Raw genomic sequence first — 21,006 nt, 5'->3', positions numbered from 1 at the left:
CAAGATGCTGACTTTGTATTTGCCAAGGATAGTATCTGTACAGAAGGTATCAGAGGTTGTGTGTTTGTTAAATGTGTCATATTTTATTTAAAGACAGTATATTCATATATACAAACACAAGTGAAACAAATACATGTGACATATGGGGCTGTATGGTTGTTGTTAGTTTGTTGTAATTTTTCATTATGTCTCATAGGGTATTTCAAAGCCAGATTTATACTGTTTGTGTGATACATTTTTTCAATACAGGAAAATGACAAAATTAATTCAATAGTGTGCTTTTCTGCACTTCACGTGATCTCGATATTTATAAATTCGACCATATTTTTCAATTCAATATCAACATTGATTATTTAATCATTTGAATTGTTTATGGCTGGGCTATAGACCTTGCTTAAATGCCCTTTGTTTGGTGCCTCATGGAGAAGACGAGTACAAGACTTTGGAAGCAGGAAGAACGTGTTCACACACACACATACAGTACACATTAGCTGAAGGAGAGGCACAAATAAGCAGCAGAAACAAGGAACTCACAAACACAATCACTCAAAGTAAACGGAAGGCCATGGAACACAGGCCAGGAAAAACAATCATAAAAGCAATACCAACCGCATTGGTAAAAATCCATTTCAAAACAACATGGTTTTCTGATGTGAAATGGAATAGGTCTCTGTGACAATATAGGATACAATGATCATCAACTGAAAATAAATACACTTTTTTAGGCACACACTGGGGACAGCATAAGGTGGATACTGAACAAGTGGAAGGCATGTGGAAAGTGGAAGAGAGAGGGAGAGTGAGGGAAGCAGTGTTGTGGAGCAGTGGTAAGGGTCCTGGGTTTTTTATTATCCAGTGTCCATTTTGACATAAATAATACTTTAACACAAAGTTAATAGAGCAATGTATATCAATGCTTCAGTGTATTACTAGGAAACCATCCAATACTTGTTCTCTCTTTCCTTCTCTTTTTCACTCATTGGACGATGGGCACCCCATAAGCCAGAACAAGCCCACATTCAACCACTGCAGTCAACATATAAATATCATTTTGAAAATACATATTTACAAATAAATACTCTCCTAACTTTGTACAATAAGTGAATGTGCATAAGGTAACTGAGTATGGTTCAGTTAGTAAAGTACCACAGTCTTGTTAACAGTAGTGAGGGAGGGCTGCCATTGAAGAACGTTTTTTCCTTGGAGGAGAGGTCAAATACTGAATACTACCATCAAAGGAATGTATTTTCCCAGTGCAACACATACATATATCCACAATATATTATATGAATAAAGAACAAAGCCATGACCCTGTCATCTTTCTAGGCAAAATAAATTGTGAAAGTGCTTGGAGAAAAATTACTACGTCTAATTTACACAACCACAAATAAAAAATACATATTTTTTTTTGTAACACACATATATATATACTACAGTATATCTATACAATAAAATCTTTGAATACATTTATATTTTTAAACGTTTTCCACAAGGTTAATCTTCAGACAAAGTGTCACAAAGTAGAGTATAGACTTAAAATGGAGTCATTAGAAAGCATTTTGCACAAATCCTCACATTTGGTCACAACTAAAGTCCCATTGTGTTATTCCAAATACAGACTGAATAGATAAGCATCATAATCATATTCAATATTTTTTAATGAATGCTCTCACAGCAGAACAATTCAAAATTGCACTCAATACCACAGAGAAAACCGATGGAGTCCTTTGCTCTCTATGGTTGATTCTTATCGAATCCAAGTTCATAACATCGCGACTCATATCACAATCTATTATAATCTAATATCCAAAATAACTATCTGCATTAAAGTTACCCATCCTTCGAATAAAGTTGAACCCTTTTGAATTTGAAACCTCTATTGCAGTCCCCTTAGACAATATAGTTAATGCAATTCTACGCTATCCTAAAGTATTGTTTTATAGGCTAGCTGTAAAAGCACTCCCTCAGGTAAATATTTCTCTAATTATTCCCTATGTTGATTAATTTGCCATAAATCGCTTTTTGAAGAGTATATTAGCAATCGTGGAATTTTAATTGATTTCTATTTGGGTAATAAAGTGTACCTAAAGCAAGTTAAAGTGAAATAAGTACGTACTCTCTCTCTCTCTCTCTCTCTCTCTCTCTCTCTCTCTCTCTCTCTCTCTCTCTCTCTCTCTCTCTCTCTCTCTCTCTCTCTCTCTCTCTCTCTCTCTCTCTCTCTCTCCTGAATGTGATGTTTAGCAGTGGATTCTTACGTTGAGTAATGTATAAGCATATTATTTTGTTCTCAAATACAACAACTGTTGAAATTAGATGTCAAGTACGATCATTCTGGGATTATTGGGTTATTTAAAAAAGCTATTCCTAAACCATGAAAGCCAACCAATGTAATTGACCCTAATCTACTGTTTCACTGTTAAAACTACTGTTTACCAGAAACACTGTTGAGGTTGTTTGTTTTGACTAGACCCACTTTGGCTTTACTAAAAGCTGTTTAAATGATGATGCACTCAGTAAAAGAAGGCAACACAATTAAAATACACATTTTGACCTATAGGTTGAGAAATATATTCACAGAAAGAAATGTGAAACAATAACACTAATTCATCCTAGCTACTGTATCCACCGAAATATGTGTGTTGTGACTTTCCATGTACACGAATGGTATATTTCCCTTCACGTCAAACACCTGTCCCCATGTACCTGAACTGCCAAAGAATGAAACTTTGATCTGTTTTTGAACCAGCTGACCCCCAACCCTTGACCTTTAACCATTGACCCAACACAGGATTCTACAAGCTCTCCTGTACAGTTGAGTTGGACTTATCCTCTGCTGCTGCCGCCTCCACCAATGGAACCTTCTCCTTGATGGGCGAGGCAGGAAGTGTTACGCTGATACTACTGTGAGGAGCTTCCACAGAGGTGGCAGGGGGCAGGGGGTTCCCGCCAAACTCACGGGCGATCTCGTCAAAGGTCTTGCCCTTGGTCTCTGGGACTTTGATGAAGGTGAAGATGAAGAAGAAGATGAGTAAGATCATGAAGATGATAAAGACGTAAGGTCCACACAGCTCCTACAGAATTACAAACAAAGAGAGAGAAAAACAGTGGAAGTCAGTAATTAACCTAATTAGTCAGCGTATGATTAATTAACTTTTTGACTTAAGTGGAAGTTAGGATTCGTCCCTAATGGGAAACCAAGAGAAACCTCTCACACCTCCAGTTTGGGGAAGCTGATTCCCACCAGGAAGTTGGCGGTCCAGTTGCAGCAGCCGGCCACTGCTATGGCGGCAGGCCGCGGACCCTGGGAGAAGAGCTCTGCCACTATGAACCATGGGATAGGACCAGGCCCCATCTCAAACATGGCCACAAACAGAAACACTGCCCCAATGCTGAGGTAGCTCAGAGATGAGTAGCCCTTCTACTCAGACAGAGAGGGAGAGAGAGAGAGAGGGAAGGAAGGAAGGAATAAAGAAAGAAAGATGGAGGGAAGAGAGGGAAGGAGAGAGGGAGGGAAGGAGGGAAGGAGGGAGGGAGGGAGATGGAGATAATCATCATTACTAGCAATGAAAATGAATTAATGTAATTAATGACATATCTGTTATGTTGAGTGACAACCAATAGAAACTGACACCCACCAACAGGAGGGCAATAGTCATGAGCAGGGCACTGACGGCCATTCCGGCCAATCCGACGAGATGCAAAGTCCTTCGTCCCACCCTCTCGACCAGGAAGAGCTGACAAAGACAGAGAAAGGAGTTACCGTACCGTAAACATACATAACAGAAACACAAAAACCCGAATAAATGCAGCATGTTATACTTACAGATACCACAGTAAAGACAGTGTTAACAGCTCCTGCTCCAATAGTGGCGTAAATGGGTTGGGTGACACCGGCTGACTCAAAGATACCAGTTGAATAGTAGAACACCTGAACAGGGTTGGTGGAGGGCGACAATAAGATTAGGTTCTTAATCTGCAACAAGGCCACAATCTATGAATAGGAAGCCACATCTTATCAAAGTGGTATTTTTTATCATACTGTAAAACGTACGTCCATTAAATCATGTTTAATCCATCGAATAATCCAAACAAATCTCCCAAATATGCAATCAATGAGAGTATAAGGCATGTTGAATGCAGCTGCTATTCAACTATTCAACTTTGCATAGGCCTGGGTCGCCTTCATAAGGGCAGACCGTAGCACATCTTTTATTATTGGATAAAGTCAGATAGTACCTTCCCGTCGCTGCCTTTTTTATTCAGTTTCGTGCCTAGTGAATGTGACCCTGTATTGTTAAGCTGTCCTCTGAGATATCTTTGGTGACCTTTCAACTATTTAGAATGTGTTTGCACTGTGGCCTCCTAGGAGTCATAGTTCACTCACAGCATTGATTCCGGAGAGCTGCTGGGAGAGGTGGAGCATGACGGCGATGAGGAGCGGCTGCCGATAGGCTGCGGTGCGGAACAGCTCAGGGATGGTCACCTTCTTCTCCATGGCCATCTTGGAACTCTCCTCCTTCATCTCCTTCATGTCTTTACTCACGTCGTCGAAGCCACGCAGACGCACCAGGACTGGGGGGAGAAAATGACAGAGTGAGAGAGGCAGATAAGTTACACTTTAATGTAAAGGACATACAAGTTGTAAAAGGAGAGGATGTATTTGTAAAATTGTTAGGTAATGACAATATGTTTGTACAAGATATCCTACAGATATAATTTTCTTTGAGGAAGGAAGTAAGAAATGTAGCGCAAAGCATCTTTAAAGGCCCAGCGTGATCAAAAATGTGATTTTCCTGTGTTTTATTAATATTTCCACACTATAAGGTTGGAATAATACTGTGAAATTATGAAAATGATTAATATTTATGTTTATAACCCCCTTGTTCCTCCCAATTGGTAGTTACGGTCTTGTCTCATCACTGCAACTCGCCAACGGGCTTGGGAGAGGTGAAGGTCAAGTCGAGTCATGCGTTCTTAACACTGCACGCTTAACCCGGAAACAAGTCGCACCAATGTGTTGGAGGAAACAATGTTCAACTGACGACTGAGGTCAGCTTGCAGGCACTCAGCCCACCACAAGGAGTCACTAGAGCGCAATGAGCTAAGGAAATCACCCCGCCAAACCCTCTAATTGTGCCCCGCTCTATGGGGCTCCCAGTCACAGAAGGCTGGGACACAGCCTGGGATCGAATCCGAGGCTGTAGTGTCGCCTCAGGACTGCAAAGCAGTGCCTTAGGCTGCAGCATCACTCAGGAGGCCCCTAAATTGTGAAAATTATGATAATGCCCTTTTAGCATAAGAGCTGTTTGAGAAGACCGCCTGAAATTTCAGCCTGTTTTAGGTGGGATAGAGTTTTGGCCTGCCTGGTGACATCACCAAATTAGTTAATAGACCAATAAGAGAGTTTCAAACTATGCCAATAACAGCTCGTTTTCAGTTTTTCCTTCCCCACTCAGACCACTCCAAGGCATCCCTTGCAAAATTATTGCTTGAAGAATTGCTCTTTGCCAAGAGGCTAATTTGTTTCTTTTTGACCATTTTAATTTAAAATGGTCTTATCACAGTAAGATACTAAATTGTCAGACAAAAAGTATTTGATAATGAGATAAAACTGCATTGGACCTTTAAAAACACTAGTTGAGTACATTTTCTAGCAGACTAGCCAGTAGCACCAACACTAAAACCGGCCTGTGTTGTAGTTGTTTGTTCAGTAGCTGTCCATGGTCCTGCCAGTTCTTTCATTACGGTACCCATCACATAAAAGACTGACCAAAACATATGTTCCCTTTTTTATTATCTTATTCACCAAAGCAGTGTGTTTGAAACAAACCAGTGTAAAGGAGATTAGGACATGAACTCAGGTGACCCCCACAGTGTGAAATACTGTCGGGACCGATTTCAAAACCTGCTGTTGGCCTATGCTGTGCGTCAGTCAAGGACTCTTTTCTTGGCTCAACAAGCTTTCGTCTCGCCTGGCCTGTCTAATCCTGTCACTGTATGCGTTAAATTCATGCCCAGTCAGAGGAAGGGCATTAATGCCACAGGCCTATGTTTGGCATGCACAATTCACATTCAAGGGTATTTAACAGACACTACATGACCAAAAGTATGTGGACACGTGCTCGTCGAACATCTTATTCCAAAATGATGTGCATTAATATGGAGTTGGTCTCTCCCTTTGCTGCTATAACAGCCTCCACTCTTGTGGAAAGGCATTCCACTAGATGTTGGAACATTGCTGCGGGGACTTGCTTCCATTCAGCCTCAAAAGCATTAGTGAGGTCGGGCTCTGATGTTGGGCGATTAGGCCTGGCTCGCAGGTGGCATTCTAATTCCCCCCAAAGGTGTTCGATGGGGTTGAGGTCATGTCTCTGTACAGGCCAGCCACGTTCTCCCACACCGATCTTGACAAACCATTTTTGTATGGATCTCACTTTTTGCACGGGGGCATTGTCATGCTGAATCAGGAAAGGGCCTTCCCCAAATTGTTGCCACAAAGTTGGGAGTGCAGAATCGTCTAGAATGTCATTATATGCTGTAGCATTAAGATTTCCCTTCACTGGAACTAAGGAGCCTAGCCCGTACCATGAAAAAGAACCACTTACCATTATTCCTCCACCAAACTTTACAGTTGGCACTATGCATTCGGGCAGGTAGCGTTCTCCTGGCATCCGCCAAACCCAGATTTGTCCGTCGGACTGCCAGATGGTGAAGTGTGATTCATCACTCCAGAGAACACGTTTAAACTGCTCAAGAGTCCAATGGCGGCGAGCTTTACACCACTCCAGCCGACGCTTGGCATTGTGCATGGTGATCTTAGGCTTGTGTGCGGATCCTCGGCCATGGAAACCCATTTCATGAAGCTCCCGACGAAGCTCTGTTGATGTTGCTTCCAGAGTAAGTTTGGAACTCGGTAGTGAGTGTCAGCAACGGGTGTGGCTGAAAAAGCAGAATCCACTAATTTGAAGGGTTGTCCACATACTTTTGTATATATAGTGTCCAATGAGGGCTTATTAGGTACGCCCATATAGTACTGGGTCGGACCCTCCTTTGCTTCCAAAACAGCCTGAATTCTTCAGGACATTTTTTTAACCCTTATTTTTCAGGGTTGTCCAGTAATGTATAAATTATTTGACTTTCTACATAAGTTATTTTTTGTTGTAGACTCACCGCTGCAAGCCAAGAGTATTCCTCGTAGGAGTTTAAATTACTTGGCTGTAAAATCACGATAACCAAAATAGGCATTTTGGCTGACTGAAACCCATTTTTTTAACCCTTAACCCGGTGTGGATGTCTGCTGCAATACCCCATCCGTGACAAGGACTGGCGAGTTGTGCATTCCGAGATGCTGTTCTGAACACCACTGTTGTACTGTGCCGTTATTTGCCTGTCTGTTAGCTTGCACGATTCTTGCCATTCTCCTCCGACCTTTCATCAATAAGCTGTTTTCGCCCACAGGATAGGACGTTTTTTGTTTGTAGCACCAATTCTTGGTAAACCCTGGACACTGTCGTGCGCAAAAAGCACAAGGAGGCTGACCGTTTATGAGTTAATAAAACCGGCCTGCCTGGCACCGACAATCATACCACACTCAAAGCTCCTTAGATCACTCGTTTTTCCCATTCTAACATTCCGTGGAACAGTAACTGAATGCCTTCATGCCTGTCTGCCTGCTTTATATAGCAAGCCAAGGCCACGTGACTCACTGTCTGTAGGAGCAAACCATTTTCATGAACAGGGTGGTGTACCTAATAGACTGACAACTGAGTGTATGTTTTATTGTGACATACACAAGTATGTTGGTATTGGCATCTTTGTACCACTCGCCAAATTACTACATTCTAATACATTATTTCTCCTCAAATAGATACAATACCAGGTATCAAGCTAAAATAGGAGTGTTAAATGTTTCAATTTATCCTCCTGACCATCCAGAGTAAATGATTGCGTTTGGAGCGTAGCTATAGAATTACTAGAATGTGCAAAGCCCCTCAAACCTCAACAATTTGATGGTTTCTATGGTTTGGAGCGTAGCTATAGAATTACTAGAATGTGCAAAGCCCCTCAAACCTCAACAATTTGATGATTTCTATGGTTTGGAGCGTAGCTATAAAATTACTAGAATGTGCAAAGCCCCTCAAACCTCAACAATTTGATGGTTTCTATGGTTTGGAGCGTAGCTATAGAATTACTAGAATGTGCAAAGCCCCTCAAACCTCAACAATTTGATGGTTTCTATGGTTTGGAGCGTAGCTATAGAATTACTAGAATGTGCAAAGCCCCTCAAACCTCAACAATTTGATGGTTTCTATGGTTTGGAGCGTAGCTATAGAATTACTAGAATGTGCAAAGCCCCTCAAACCTCAACAATTTGATGGTTTCTATGGTTTGGAGCGTAGCTATAGAATTACTAGAATGTGCAAAGCCCCTCAAACCTCAACAATTTGATGGTTTCTATGGTTTGGAGCGTAGCTATAGAATTACTAGAATGTGCAAAGCCCCTCAAACCTCAACAATTTGATGGTTTCTATGGTTTGGAGCACCCACCTTTGCGGGCCTGCTCCTCCTTGTTCTGGTTGATGAGGAGGAAGCGAGGGCTCTCCGGACAGAAGGGCAGCAGAATACACTGCAGCATGGCCGGGACGACCGTCAGAGCCAGCAGCAGAGGCCACAACTTGTCCGACCCCAGCAGAGACTCCAAGCCAAAGATCTACAACACAGAGAGGTTTAGATAGGATTAACTTTACTACCAGGAGTGTTTCATTCACAGCACCACAGCTTACATGCAAACATCAATGGGATATACTGTATGTTGATGGGATGGGAAGCACTGATGGGATATACACTATGGTTCATAGTATTAAACAATACACTAATCCATTGGTGGCATGGAATGGATGAGGCAGTTCTATAAAGGGATTCAAATGGAGAAGGTTTCATGACAGTGTGTGGGAGAAAATGAAGGGGGGATTTTTACTAATTGTATTCTTAGAGCAAGATGTAGTCGCCTATTAAAAAATGGTTGAATATTCATTCAATAATTACAATAATTAGCATATAATTAGACAACGACATTACTCCAATGTTAAGAGGCAAGGGTGCGTGATCAGAAATCGGAATGTCTGCCGGTTACAACTTAATCATATAAGCAGTGGTGTAGTGGAGAGTAAACGCAAGTAAACGTCGTTTACGCACCTTTTTTATTCAGCATGAGCATTTACCCAACTTTTGCGGGAAAATACGTTGAAAGTATAGGGGCCATAACTTTATTATTGGCAATTTTTTTACCACTGCTTATAAGAATACTCCCAATACACACATAAAACATTATATTCTTATATGGGGACTTTATTCCCAGCATCACAAGCAGACACATGGTATGGTACTGTACATGTTAAGACTATTCCTAAGTTAATGGGCAGAAATCAAGATGGCTGCCATCAAGGACTGACCTGAGCCACGAGGATGCCAACCACCACGCCCAGCTGGTGCAAGGTGCCGAAGGCGCCCCGTAGAGGGGTGGGGGACAGCTCCCCCACGTACATGGGCGTAAGGCCTGTAAAGAGGCCGCAGAAGAGGCCGATGACGAGGCGTCCGGCGATAACCATCTCGTAGGAGGAGCAGAGGGTGGAGAAACCCATGAGGAGGCCTCCAATCACAGCCAGGATGTTGACCAGGAACATGGACAATTTCCTTTATCCCAATACCCCGAGACACACACACATACACACATACAGATTGGAGGGTTAAGAGACAACATGTAGAGTAAGAGATAGACAGAGAGAGAGGTTAAGAGGGAGGGAGAGGGAGATGTAGAGGGAAGTAGTGGGAGAAGGAAACAGAGGAATAGTTTAATAGTTTGCAGCGATTCCAATCACACTTCGCTGACTCCTTGGAGACTCATTGGTTCTGACAGCTTAGCAGAGGTAGAAACAGAAATAGACGAAGGAAAGGACCAGAACTGGAGAGTGACTAAATTCACTCCTAAGGAAAACATTCCCAATACTTTTAATAAACCTTATTCACAGCTGATTGCTGTACCATCGACAATGTGTGGGTAGCTGATAAATGGTTGTGTCTTTTAAAATCAGTGCAGATGACTGACAATGCGCTAGCAATGTTATTCTAAGTATCCTGACTCAAATAATATTACATTGTGTGAAGGTGCAGTGGTTTTTAATCTACATGTCAACGTTTTTGTTTTTTGCATTGAGAACTGCACTTGCTACCCTGTTCGGAAATGTTAACATTAGAAAACAAACGATAGTCAGTGAAAAATGGCACCGGGGTGAAATAGGTGAATACTGGGTGACCCCTCACCTCCCAAATCTGTCTGCCATCACTCCGACGCTGAAGGAGCCCACCATGCCGCCCACACTAAAGACGGCCACCGAAAAGCTCCACACAATGGTACACGTTCCTGGTTTGATGGGCTCGCCATACCTCTCCATCCACGTGTTGTTGAAGAAAGCCCGCAGTTTCTAAACAGGCGAGGGGTAGAAAGAGAGAGAGAGGGAGAGGGCGAGAAAAGAAGAGGGAGAGAGAGAGAGAGAGAGAATGTCACGCCCTGACCTTAGTATTCTTTGTTTTATTTATTATTTTGGTTAGGTCAGGGTGTGACATGGGTGATTATATGTTTTTGTCCTGTCTAGGGTTTTTGTATGTTTATGGGGTTGTCACTAGTCTAGGGGTTTTGTATGTCTATGGTTGCCAAGATTGGTTCTCAATTAGAGGCAGCTGTTTATCCTTGTCTCTGATTGGGAAACATATTTAGGCAGCCATATTCCTTGAGTATTTAGTGGGTGATTATCTATGTCTATGTTTAGTTGCTTATGTCAGCACTATGATTATATAGCGTCACGTTCGTTTTGTTGTTTTTGTATAGTTCATTCCATGTTCTTTCTTTATTATAAGAAGATGCATTCAAATCACGCTGCGCTTTGGTCTCATCGCTATAACGAACGTGACAGAGAAGGATTAGAGATAAAGCGTTAGGAAGATACTATCTCTTGATTTAACGCTTGATGAAGCGCAGTGCAATAGTATAGTGATTAAACATAACATACAGTTTAACAAAACCAAAGCCCACACATGCTTTCACTGTTATAAGAAAACACAAAATAAACCTACAAACCTGTTCCGGTGCATTAATGACCCCTGTGTTGTAGCCAAACTGCAGCGAGCCAATGACTGCAGTGGCCAGGGAGAACAGGAGGTATCCTGTCACCTGCTTTTTCTGTTAGAGACAGAATGGGGAGAGTGTATGTTATCAGGGGTTTATGCCCAGTACATTCGGATCAAGGAGCCCCTACAGTGTAAAACTAAAACTCTGTCAGAGGCATTAATACTGTTGTACATGCACTGTCTGGAAATGACATCATACAGTTAAAGGTTAAGCTATTCTAATGTCTCTGGCCGGGTGTCAAACCCAAGTCATCTGCGGCCTACGTGACTTCATACAGCATTAGCTCACTGAGGTAAAGTCTAAATTTCCCGAAGTCTCAGACAAGTTTACTCGTTTCCTGAACATTTACATTTTAGTCATTTAGGAGACGCTCTTATCCAGAGCGACTTACAGTAGAGTGCATACATTTTATTACATTTTACATACTGAGACAAGGATATCCCTACCGGCCAAACCCTCCCTAACCCGGACGACGCTATGCAAATTGTGCGTCGCCCCACGGACCTCCCGGTTGTGGCCGGCTGCGACAGAGCCTGGGCGCGAACCCAGAGACTCTGGTGGCACAGCTAGCACTGCGATGCAGTGCCCTAGACCACTGCGCCACCCGGGAGGTCTGAACCACCTTTAGTCTTCTCTCGACCTGTACCACTACTGAATATTTCATTATTTATTCAATATTTTGCAGTATGAAATCTCTTGTGTCCAAATGAATAAAAATTATACTTAGTAGCAAGAATAATATGTCAACTATTGTCTAATAATAATAACCATGAAATAACAATAAAAACGTATATTGACAACATCAAAAAGTTGTTGTACAACTACTAATAGGCTTACAACTAATACAGACTACTGCTAAAACTACTAATACAACTAAGTACCTTAAATATATACATACAGACAGGTATATACAATATTTACAAATATCTTCACATGGGGATGTTTTTATTAAGTTAAAAACGCAAACAGTTTGTTCTTAACATTTGAAAAATAACTTGGGACTGTGGGATTTTAATGCCCTGATTTCTATAGGTAAATTATTTCAGTCAGTTGGGCCTTTGTATCTGAAAGATCTTACTCCAATCTCAGGATGTACCCTTGGAGTTTGTAATTGCTGCTGTTGTCGAAAGGAGTAGTGCGAGTCTTGTAAAGTTAGGTGTTCCTATACAGGGACATTTAAATTGATAAATTTAAAAAATAAATTGGTACCAATGCAGTTGTCTTCTGTTTGGGAGTGGCAGACCATTTAGTGCAATGATGTCTTAAAATGGCATCCAAGAAGGAATCTGCAAAGATGGTTCAAAGTGACATCTAATTCACAAAGTAAGGTGTTGGTTGTGTTTTGATAGATAATGTCACCAGAGTCTAGGACAGGAAGCAGCAGTTGGATTAACTAAGGTCTTTTTAATGGATACAGTAAATCACGCTTATAGTTCATTGTTTTTCCAATATAATCAATATGCTTTCAAAAAGATAATTCAGATATTTCAACACTTTCGAGCATTGTTCCATGAATTTTGAAATTGTTAGCTGTGGAGTTTATTCTTTGCTGTGTACCAAACAGCATCATATAGGACTTTGTTTGATTTAAAACCAAATTATTTGCAAGAAACCATTTTTGTAAAGTGGTCAAATCATTTTGGAGTTGCTTGTTTGAATATAGAGAAAATAAGGGGGGGTCAATACTGAGCCTTGAGGTACACCTATACTGAGTACAAGACGTTGTGATTTGTGTCCTATGAAAACACATTATTTTATATTGCTAAGATACACATGGAACCAGTTTAGTGATCTGTTAGTGAAACCGATGTTTTAAAGTTTTCCTGGTGAAATAGAATGATTGCCTAAATCAAATGCTTTTGTAAAATCAATAAAGATGGCAACAGTTCGTTTGCCTTGGTCAGATGAAGAATTGATATCATTAGTAAGTTTCACTAATTCTGTAGTAGCAGAATGGTTGGGTCTAAAGCCAGATTGGAAGGGTAAAATTGGGAATACATTAACTTCTCAAAGATCTTTGCTATTGAACAGATATTACTGATATAGGTCTATAGTTATTTGGGTCTAAGGTGTTTCCACCTTTATGAAGAGGGCTTACTCAGGGACATTTCTATACAAAAGGTATTTCACCAGTCTTTCACCACACTTTTTCTCCATCCCTAGCAAACACATCTGATTAATCAAATTGCATTCTAAACTGAAGATCTTGATTAGGTGATTATTGGAGTCAGGTATGTTCACTGGGGCTGGGTCAAAACTGTGACACCAATCAGGCCCTCGAGGACTGGAGTTGCCCACCTCTGTTAGAGTATACATTATAACATTAGCAGACCACTTTATAGCCTTATGCATATACATAAGGGTACATGCTGGATACCAAAATGCAGGCCATTTACATTTGGCTGTGTTCTTAAATGACCCTGTAGCCAGTTCTCAAATGAAACTCCTTGAAGGCCACATACATCAGGTCACTGGGTCTTTTCTGCTGAATCCAGTAATATAGAACTCTATGCAGAGACACTGCTGAGAAGGCATATTGTTAGAGGTTATGTGATACTGGACTGGCCATGCCTCACGGATTAGGTGCTCTTTGGTCCACCTATAGAGCTTGTGGTTGAAGAGGTGTTGAGAGAAGAAATGTGAGGGACCAGTATAGGAAATGTTAAGGCCCCAAATGTTGCTTGTAAATTGCCTTGTGAATACAATGAAATAATAAGCTAAATAATGTGTCACACCCTGATCTGTTTCACCTGTCTTTGTGATTGTCTCCACTCCACCATCTCCAGGTGTCGCCCATCTTCCCCATTATCCCCTGTGTATTTATACTTATGTTCTCTGTTGGACTGTTGCCAGTTCGTCTTGTTTGTTCGAGTCAACTAGCGTTTTGTGTCACACCTCCTGCTTTTTCTAGTCTCTCTTTTATTGCCCTCCCGGTTTCGACACTTGCCTGTCCTGTCCCTGTCCCTGACCCAGAGCCTGCCTGCCGACCTGTACCGCTTCCCCCCCTCTGGATTACCGACCTCTGACTTACACAGACCCTGAGCCTGCCTGCCGTCCGGTACCGTTTATTCGACGTGGTCTGCATCTGGGTCTTCCCTTCATACCTGATAGTACAAACTGGCCATGATTGAAAAAGCAGACCCGGGCCACCTGATCAACGCCATCTCCTCCCAAGGAGCCTCCATAGGTAGGCACGAGGAGTTGCTTCGTGGGCTGATGGAGGGGGTCCAAACGTTGGCTGAGCGCCATGACTAGGTGTTGGACATGCTGCGGGAGCAATTCCGCAGGTTGGCTGGTGGGCAGCCTGCCATGGTGGTAACTCCACCGCCCCTCAGTAACTCAGCGGTTAGCAGCGCCGCCCCACCGGCCACTCCTCCTTCCCGGGAGCCCCGGTTACCTCCCCCGGAACTCTTTAATGGAGAGTCGAGCACCTGTCATGCGTTTTTAGCTCAGTGTGCCCTCATTTTTGAGCTTCAGGCCTCCTCCTTCCCCTCGGATCGCTCCAGAATAGCCTACCTCATCACACTGATGTCTGGAAGCGCTCTCACCTGGGCTACCACCTTATGGGAACAGCACCCGACCATATGCGTGAGCCTGAAGGTGTTCGTGGGAGAGGTGAGGAAGGTTTTTGATGCCCCGTTCTCTCCGAGAGAGAAGCTGCCCGGAAGCTAACCTGGCTCAGGCAGGACGCCCACGCAGGGGCTGACTATGCGGTGGATTTCCGCACGTTGGCAGCAGAGAGTGTGTGGAACCCGGAAGCATTGTTCAACATGTTCCTGCATTGCATTTCCGAGGAGGTTTAGGACGAGCTTGTGGCTCGGGAGTTGCCCATGGATCTTGACTCCCTCATCACTTTGACCATCCGCATCAATGGGAGATTGCGGGAACGACGGATGGAGAGGGAATTCGATGTCACTCGCACGTCCAGGGATTCCACATCGCCTCCGAGCCATCCCGGAAGTCTCAGAGGGTCCGATGTGGGGAATCGGGAGCTTCTTGTGGTGAAGATGGCATTGGAGGAATGGAGGCACTGGCTCAAAGGGGCGGAACATCCGTTCATTATGTGGACCGACCACAAAAACCTGGAATATCTCCGCACCTCCAAGCGCCTCAACTCCAGGCAAGCAAGATGGACCCTGCTGTTTACCCGGTTCAACTTTTCCCTCTTCTACTGGGGTCCAAGAATGTCAAACCGGATGCCCTGTCTTGCCGCTATAACCCTAAGGATGCCACCCCGGAGCCCGAGACCATCCTTACCACCTCGTGCCTGGCGACGGCAATCAGCTGAGGTATCAGGAAACAGGTCCGGGAGGCGCAGCGGTCCCAGCCCAACCCTGGGGGGGGGGGGGGGGGTCAGATAACCGGATGTTTGTGCCTGACATTGTCCGCTCCGCGGTCCTAGAGTGGGCCCATTTCTCCAGGCTTGCCTGCCACCCAGGCTCCCGGTGAACACTGGTGTTTGTACGACGACGCTTTTGGTGGCCCAGCATTGTTCCTGACGTCTCTGCATTCATCGCCACTTGCACCGTGTGTGCTCAGAACAAGACTCCTCGGCAAGCTCCGGCTGGCCTTCTGCATCCTCTGCCTGCCCCTCACCGTCCCTTGTCCCACATATCCCTGGATTTCGTAATGGGTTTCCCCTCGTCAGAGGGCAACACTGCCATCCTGACGGTGGGCGACCGGTTGTCCAAGGCCGCCCACTTCATTCCTTTCCCCAAACTACCCTCAGCCAAGGAGACGGCCCAGCTCATGGTGCAGCACGTCTTCCGGATCCATGGACTGCCCGTGGACATGGTCTACGACCGTGGCCCTCAGTTCTCATTCCGGTTCTGGAAGGTTTTCTGCACCCTCATTGGGTCGTCGGCCAGGCTGTCCTTTGGGTTCAATGGGCAGTTGGAGCGAGCCAACCAGGCCCCTAAGACAACTCTACGCTGCCTGATCTCCGCCAACCCCACCACCTGGAGCCAGCAGCTTGTGTGGGTGGAATACGCCCGCAACACCCTTCCCTGTTCTGCCACGAGCCTATCGCCCTTTGAATGTTCCCTGGTGTATCAGCCCCCGCTCTTCTCTGAGCAGGAGGAAGAGGTCGGCGTACCTTCTGCCCAGATGTTTGTACGCAGCTGTCGTCGTACCTGGAGGACAAGCGGATCGCCATCGGACCCTGGCTCCTTGGTATCGTCTCTGACAGAAGGTATGGCTATCCACCCGGGATCTGCACCTCCGGGTGGAATCCCGCAAACTCTATCCCCTGTTTATTGGCCCGTTTCCCACCTTTAAAATGATTAGTCCCTCTGCTGTTCGTCTTCTGCTGCCCGGTACCCTTCGTATACACCCCAGCTTTCATGTGTTCCGAGTTAAACCTATTTCTCACAGCCCTTTGTCTTCCCTTCCTACCTGATCAAATGTTCTTGGCATCAGTATAATTTATTTGATCTTTACATCACTTTACATCTAACTATTGTTGAATGATGCAATTCTGGTCCATTATAAACACTGCCTTTCCATCTCTTCTCCTACTCATCACCATTTGTCAGATTTCCAAACATATTTGAATGGTATATATTTGCTGTGTTTGTACCTCTGTTTTGACGGGAAGGTCTCCCAAAGTGATGGGGGCTCCATTAAATAGTGGAACTGTTTTCACAAAAGCCGTACAAATCTATAACCGACATCCCAATGAAGACAGGAACTGAAGTAGGCAGGGATGTATCACAAGACAAAGTGTGTGTCCGCAAAACGTACACTGTGACAGTCTGTGGTATTTTAACACACTCTAAACAAACAGGAGCAATACACCATAGCCCCCACCATACCTGCTCCCCCCTCTCTCTCTCTTCCCTCCCCCTATCCCTCTGTTTATATTCTGAAGTGCACCTTCCACCACTCCCCATCTCTCTTCTTCTCTTACCCTAACCCCCCTCGCTACCTGTCAAGTCCCAATTACTCAGTAGAAACAAGCAGCCATGAGATGCATTCAAAACAGTGAACTAATCTGTAAAATTCTCTTGATTAGTACAGTAATTTGATCAATATTGAATGCGTCATTTTAAAAGAACACCAAAGTCATGAAATAAGATTAGAGCTGAGAGAGTTTTAAAATAAGATTGTGGTAAAAGAGCTCTTCAAATGCTGGGTGTTCATTCCACGATTACGCACCGTCATACCTCAGTGATGTTTACAATGCAACTCCTTGCTAGTAGCCTAGAAACAGGGTTGTTTGCAAAGTGAGCAAATGCTCAGATAAAAATAAGCATGCTACAGAGTTGTAGTCCTTTTCAGAGTCACAGAAGTGGAACTTATTTATCTGATCTGAGTGAGCTGTACACTCTGATTCTGTCTCAGGGCTTCATCTCTCTGTCCCTCTTTTTGTTCCCCTCCCTTTCTTTCTAAGGATATAATACACTACTTCTTCCACAGCCCCTCCCAGACTGCATCTCTTTCACCCTCCCTGTTTCTATGGATGCACACATGGCTTATTCCATAGCCCCCTTCATCCAAGAGAATCTGTCTCTTCCTCATTGTCATAACAACTGCCTGGAGGTGACGGTTAAATTGGCACTTGCTAAAAATAGACCAAAAACACACAGCGATAAAACATGACATTGCTGCTCCTTGCACCAATGCATTGTTGAAGGGGAAATACCTCTCTCGTTCTCTCTCTCTCTCAACTAAATTAAATGACATCCAATTTGCATTATAGGAAAGGCATAACAAAACCAAAAAAAAGCTATTTCTGGACCCTATAATTCATAGAACAGTAAACTGTCCAATTATATCACTGGTTCGCTCATGGAAACTCAGCATAGAAGATGAGGATGACTCACTGATATACAGCATCAGACAGTTCAACACACACCACTACGAAGTGGGTTTTGAACAGTCACATGACATTCTGACTGCATGCAACAGAATTGGAAATAATTTGGTGGATTGTACTCATAAAAAGGTTAAGGGACCTTTTCAGGGGCCACACATTGTATGGTCAAAGTATAGTATAGCTGAGTAGTGCGTGGTCAGCATATAATAACAGCAGCATAGGCTACTACTATGTCCACATTGTTATATTAGGGAGCAGCACCTACCTCCTCCTCCACCATCTTCAGTGCAATACTCAATAACAAAAAGCCGCTCTTGATGAGAAGTTGACAAACAGGACAGGAGCACAAGAGAAAAAATCTTCAGGTGGAAAAGGCTTGCGGAACCGCCCAGTCTTCAAAGCTGCAGCCTCAAAAATAAGGAACTGATACGTCGCTGTCCTTGGTGCTGAAACTGACACACAAGTAGAACAACAACGTTACCCTGCTGCGTTTACGAATTCATCTCAAGTAGCCCTAAAATAACATTGTTTTATCATTTCATATCTGACTAGCTTACTTTATAACATCTTCATAGATAGCAATGTATTCAATCGTTTACGATTCCATTCAATGTGTTTATTTTATGTCCAGTTGTTAGGCTACATTGTTACAATGCATAAAAGACAATAATGAATCCGATAGCAGCAAACAATATACCTCGCTTATTAAAAATCACTACTCTATGAATTACAAAAAAGAGCCTGCTCGGTCAAATGGAGCCATTACCACACGATGCCGGGTGCCTTCTTAACGGGCAAACAAGCAGTATACTTGACCTACTATCAATCCTTCATAAGGACGATTTGTCAGCAATGCTGACATACATATGTTATATAATAGTATAAATCAAGCAATTTGCGCAATTCACCTGTCGTGACCAGACGTGCTATTCCCCTCTCACACTTAACGATTTCACTGGCACCAATGCGGTACTATAAAAACAGCCTCTTGAAAATGTCTACGTTATTCGTTTCCTATAGCTCAGGTTCGTGTAGTGGATGCGCGACGTTCCCCTTCGACAATAGCCCAGCTTCCATCAGCCTATGAAAAACGAGATGCTCTCTGCGTAACCAACCTCCTTTCTGATTTATCCGTGACTCGCTATTTTGCATCGCATCTCCTGACAGCTATGCCGTCATGGGCAAAGGCGTGATTCTCCTATTATGGTGGTGATGGTGAACCAGCGTTGTTTTAGTTGTTGGGGATGTAGCGGTCCCCGGGTAGAACCAGTGGATTCAGTGTCCTCCCCATGATGCTCTGCGAAGTCGACCTTGAGAGTGATCAGCTGATGTATGCTGCTGCAGCTACCCGTGTACCAAAGCAACGCATCACGCGCCTGTCACCGAACGCGATACGGCTAGTGATCCATCCATTTGGATGCGCTTTCGTGCGACCTTATTCTTCCCATCTAATATTTGTTTAAATGGATGAAGTTGTAACATAGGCCAGTTCGACAATAAGGTTTATAGACATATGCTGAATAAATTGACTCCCGTATCTTGTTCTCAAGCAGAATTTGTAAGAGCCAGTTGGACGGAAACTAAATAACTGTATTGGGTATTACATCACATGGCTGTCAGAAATAATAACAGAGTAGCCCATGCCTCAGGGTTATTCAGTCAACATGTACAAGCAGAATGAAACAAATATTGTTCATAAGTATTATTCAGACCATAGGCCAAAATAAATGCTCCCTTACACAGTGCCCCATTATTCTCAATATAAAAGAAGGTCTACAATATGTTGGCCAATACAGGCCAAAAATTCTTTTGACATGTGTGTTGGAGTAACATGGCACAAACAGTTGATGTTGCAGCATCAATGTTAATTGAATTTGATGGTACTGGCCCAGGTTGTGTCCTTTCATCATCCTGGTAATTTAATAAAGGTTGAGCCCAGTGGCGGTTCTAGAGTGTATGGCTCCCTGTCCGAACCCCCCCCCCTACCTTTAGCGCCCCCCAACAAACAAAAGAAAAGCACCATTCTGCACTAACTGTCATTTTTATTCAGACATTTGGAACAACACAAATATATAATCATAACATTTAGAACTATATAAATATAAAAATATCTACAAAAATAAGACTCATACATTTCAAAAAGAAGTAACAAAGACAAATAGAAACTAATTTGTGTTGATTTGGCACTCCAGCATCAATACATTACTCATCCCCCAACACTGTCAACCAAGAGTCAAGACTAAACCAATTCACCTTGGTGTTGTGCAGACTGGTTTTATATTATTCTTAACGATTTCACACAAACCAGAAAAAAATGCAACAATATGTCTGTGAAACTATATATTCACAGTATTATGAATGAATTGTTGTTTATTTGGTAGCATTTGATAGTGTGACTGATTTTACTAATTGCATTATTATTGTACAAAGTTAGAGGTGTGCTATTTGATAGATTCCATCGCTCCCCCTACCTCGGGCTTTCAGTAGGGAGACCTGGGGTCAACCTACCGCCGCCCCCCTCCCCATCTCGTACTTCTGAGTGGGAGACCTTCCCAGGCAGTAGCCTGCCTAGCTCACAAACTAGAATCAGGGCGCCCACTCCGACAAGGTTAATTGACACACAGTCCCACACGGTGACATGATATCATTGACGTGACGTGCAAATGAGCGATAGAAAACCGATCGCGCAAATGTCACGGTTCCAATGCTTTTTTGTGCGGGCGCCCCGTGGTGCCCCCGGCAAGATGCCGCCCCGGGCGGCTGCCCATGTCGCCTATACCTAAAACCACCACTGGTTGTGCCTGTATTTAGTCTCTGAGCACTTTTCTTTTGTAATTGACCCTTTCCTCATTGCAATTCCTTTCCTACAACCCTCATGGTCAGTTGCATCATTTAGGGATTTTATTTCATTTTATTGTTCTAACGACTTAATTTTGTAGTTTCTGTTTAATACATATTTTTTTAGCAACGCACATGCCAATCAATGTTCAACCATAGGCACACA

General features: G+C 43.3%; 1 protein-coding gene across 1 annotated transcript; it reads right to left on the bottom strand.

Annotated features, from left to right (window-relative positions):
* Positions 1–63: 63 nt before the first annotated feature.
* Positions 64–19,352, bottom strand: LOC129819699 (solute carrier family 2, facilitated glucose transporter member 1-like). Its single transcript, XM_055876195.1, has 11 exons — positions 18,911–19,352; positions 18,268–18,454; positions 11,135–11,236; positions 10,321–10,481; positions 9,453–9,693; positions 8,548–8,710; positions 4,385–4,572; positions 3,824–3,928; positions 3,636–3,734; positions 3,215–3,418; positions 64–3,071 (listed from the first exon to the last, which is right to left on the bottom strand). The coding sequence occupies exons 2-11, from the start codon at positions 18,280–18,282 to the stop codon at positions 2,793–2,795; spliced, it is 1,557 nt and encodes a 518-aa protein (XP_055732170.1). The 5' UTR covers positions 18,283–18,454; positions 18,911–19,352; the 3' UTR covers positions 64–2,792.
* Between the last annotated feature and the right edge of the window lie 1,654 nt (positions 19,353–21,006).

The sequence above is a fragment of the Salvelinus fontinalis genome, chromosome 22 (assembly GCF_029448725.1).
Source record: "Salvelinus fontinalis isolate EN_2023a chromosome 22, ASM2944872v1, whole genome shotgun sequence".
NCBI lineage: Eukaryota > Metazoa > Chordata > Actinopteri > Salmoniformes > Salmonidae > Salvelinus > Salvelinus fontinalis.
Note: the sequence above shows the minus strand (reverse complement) of the source record. Positions and strands in the feature narration are given on the sequence as shown.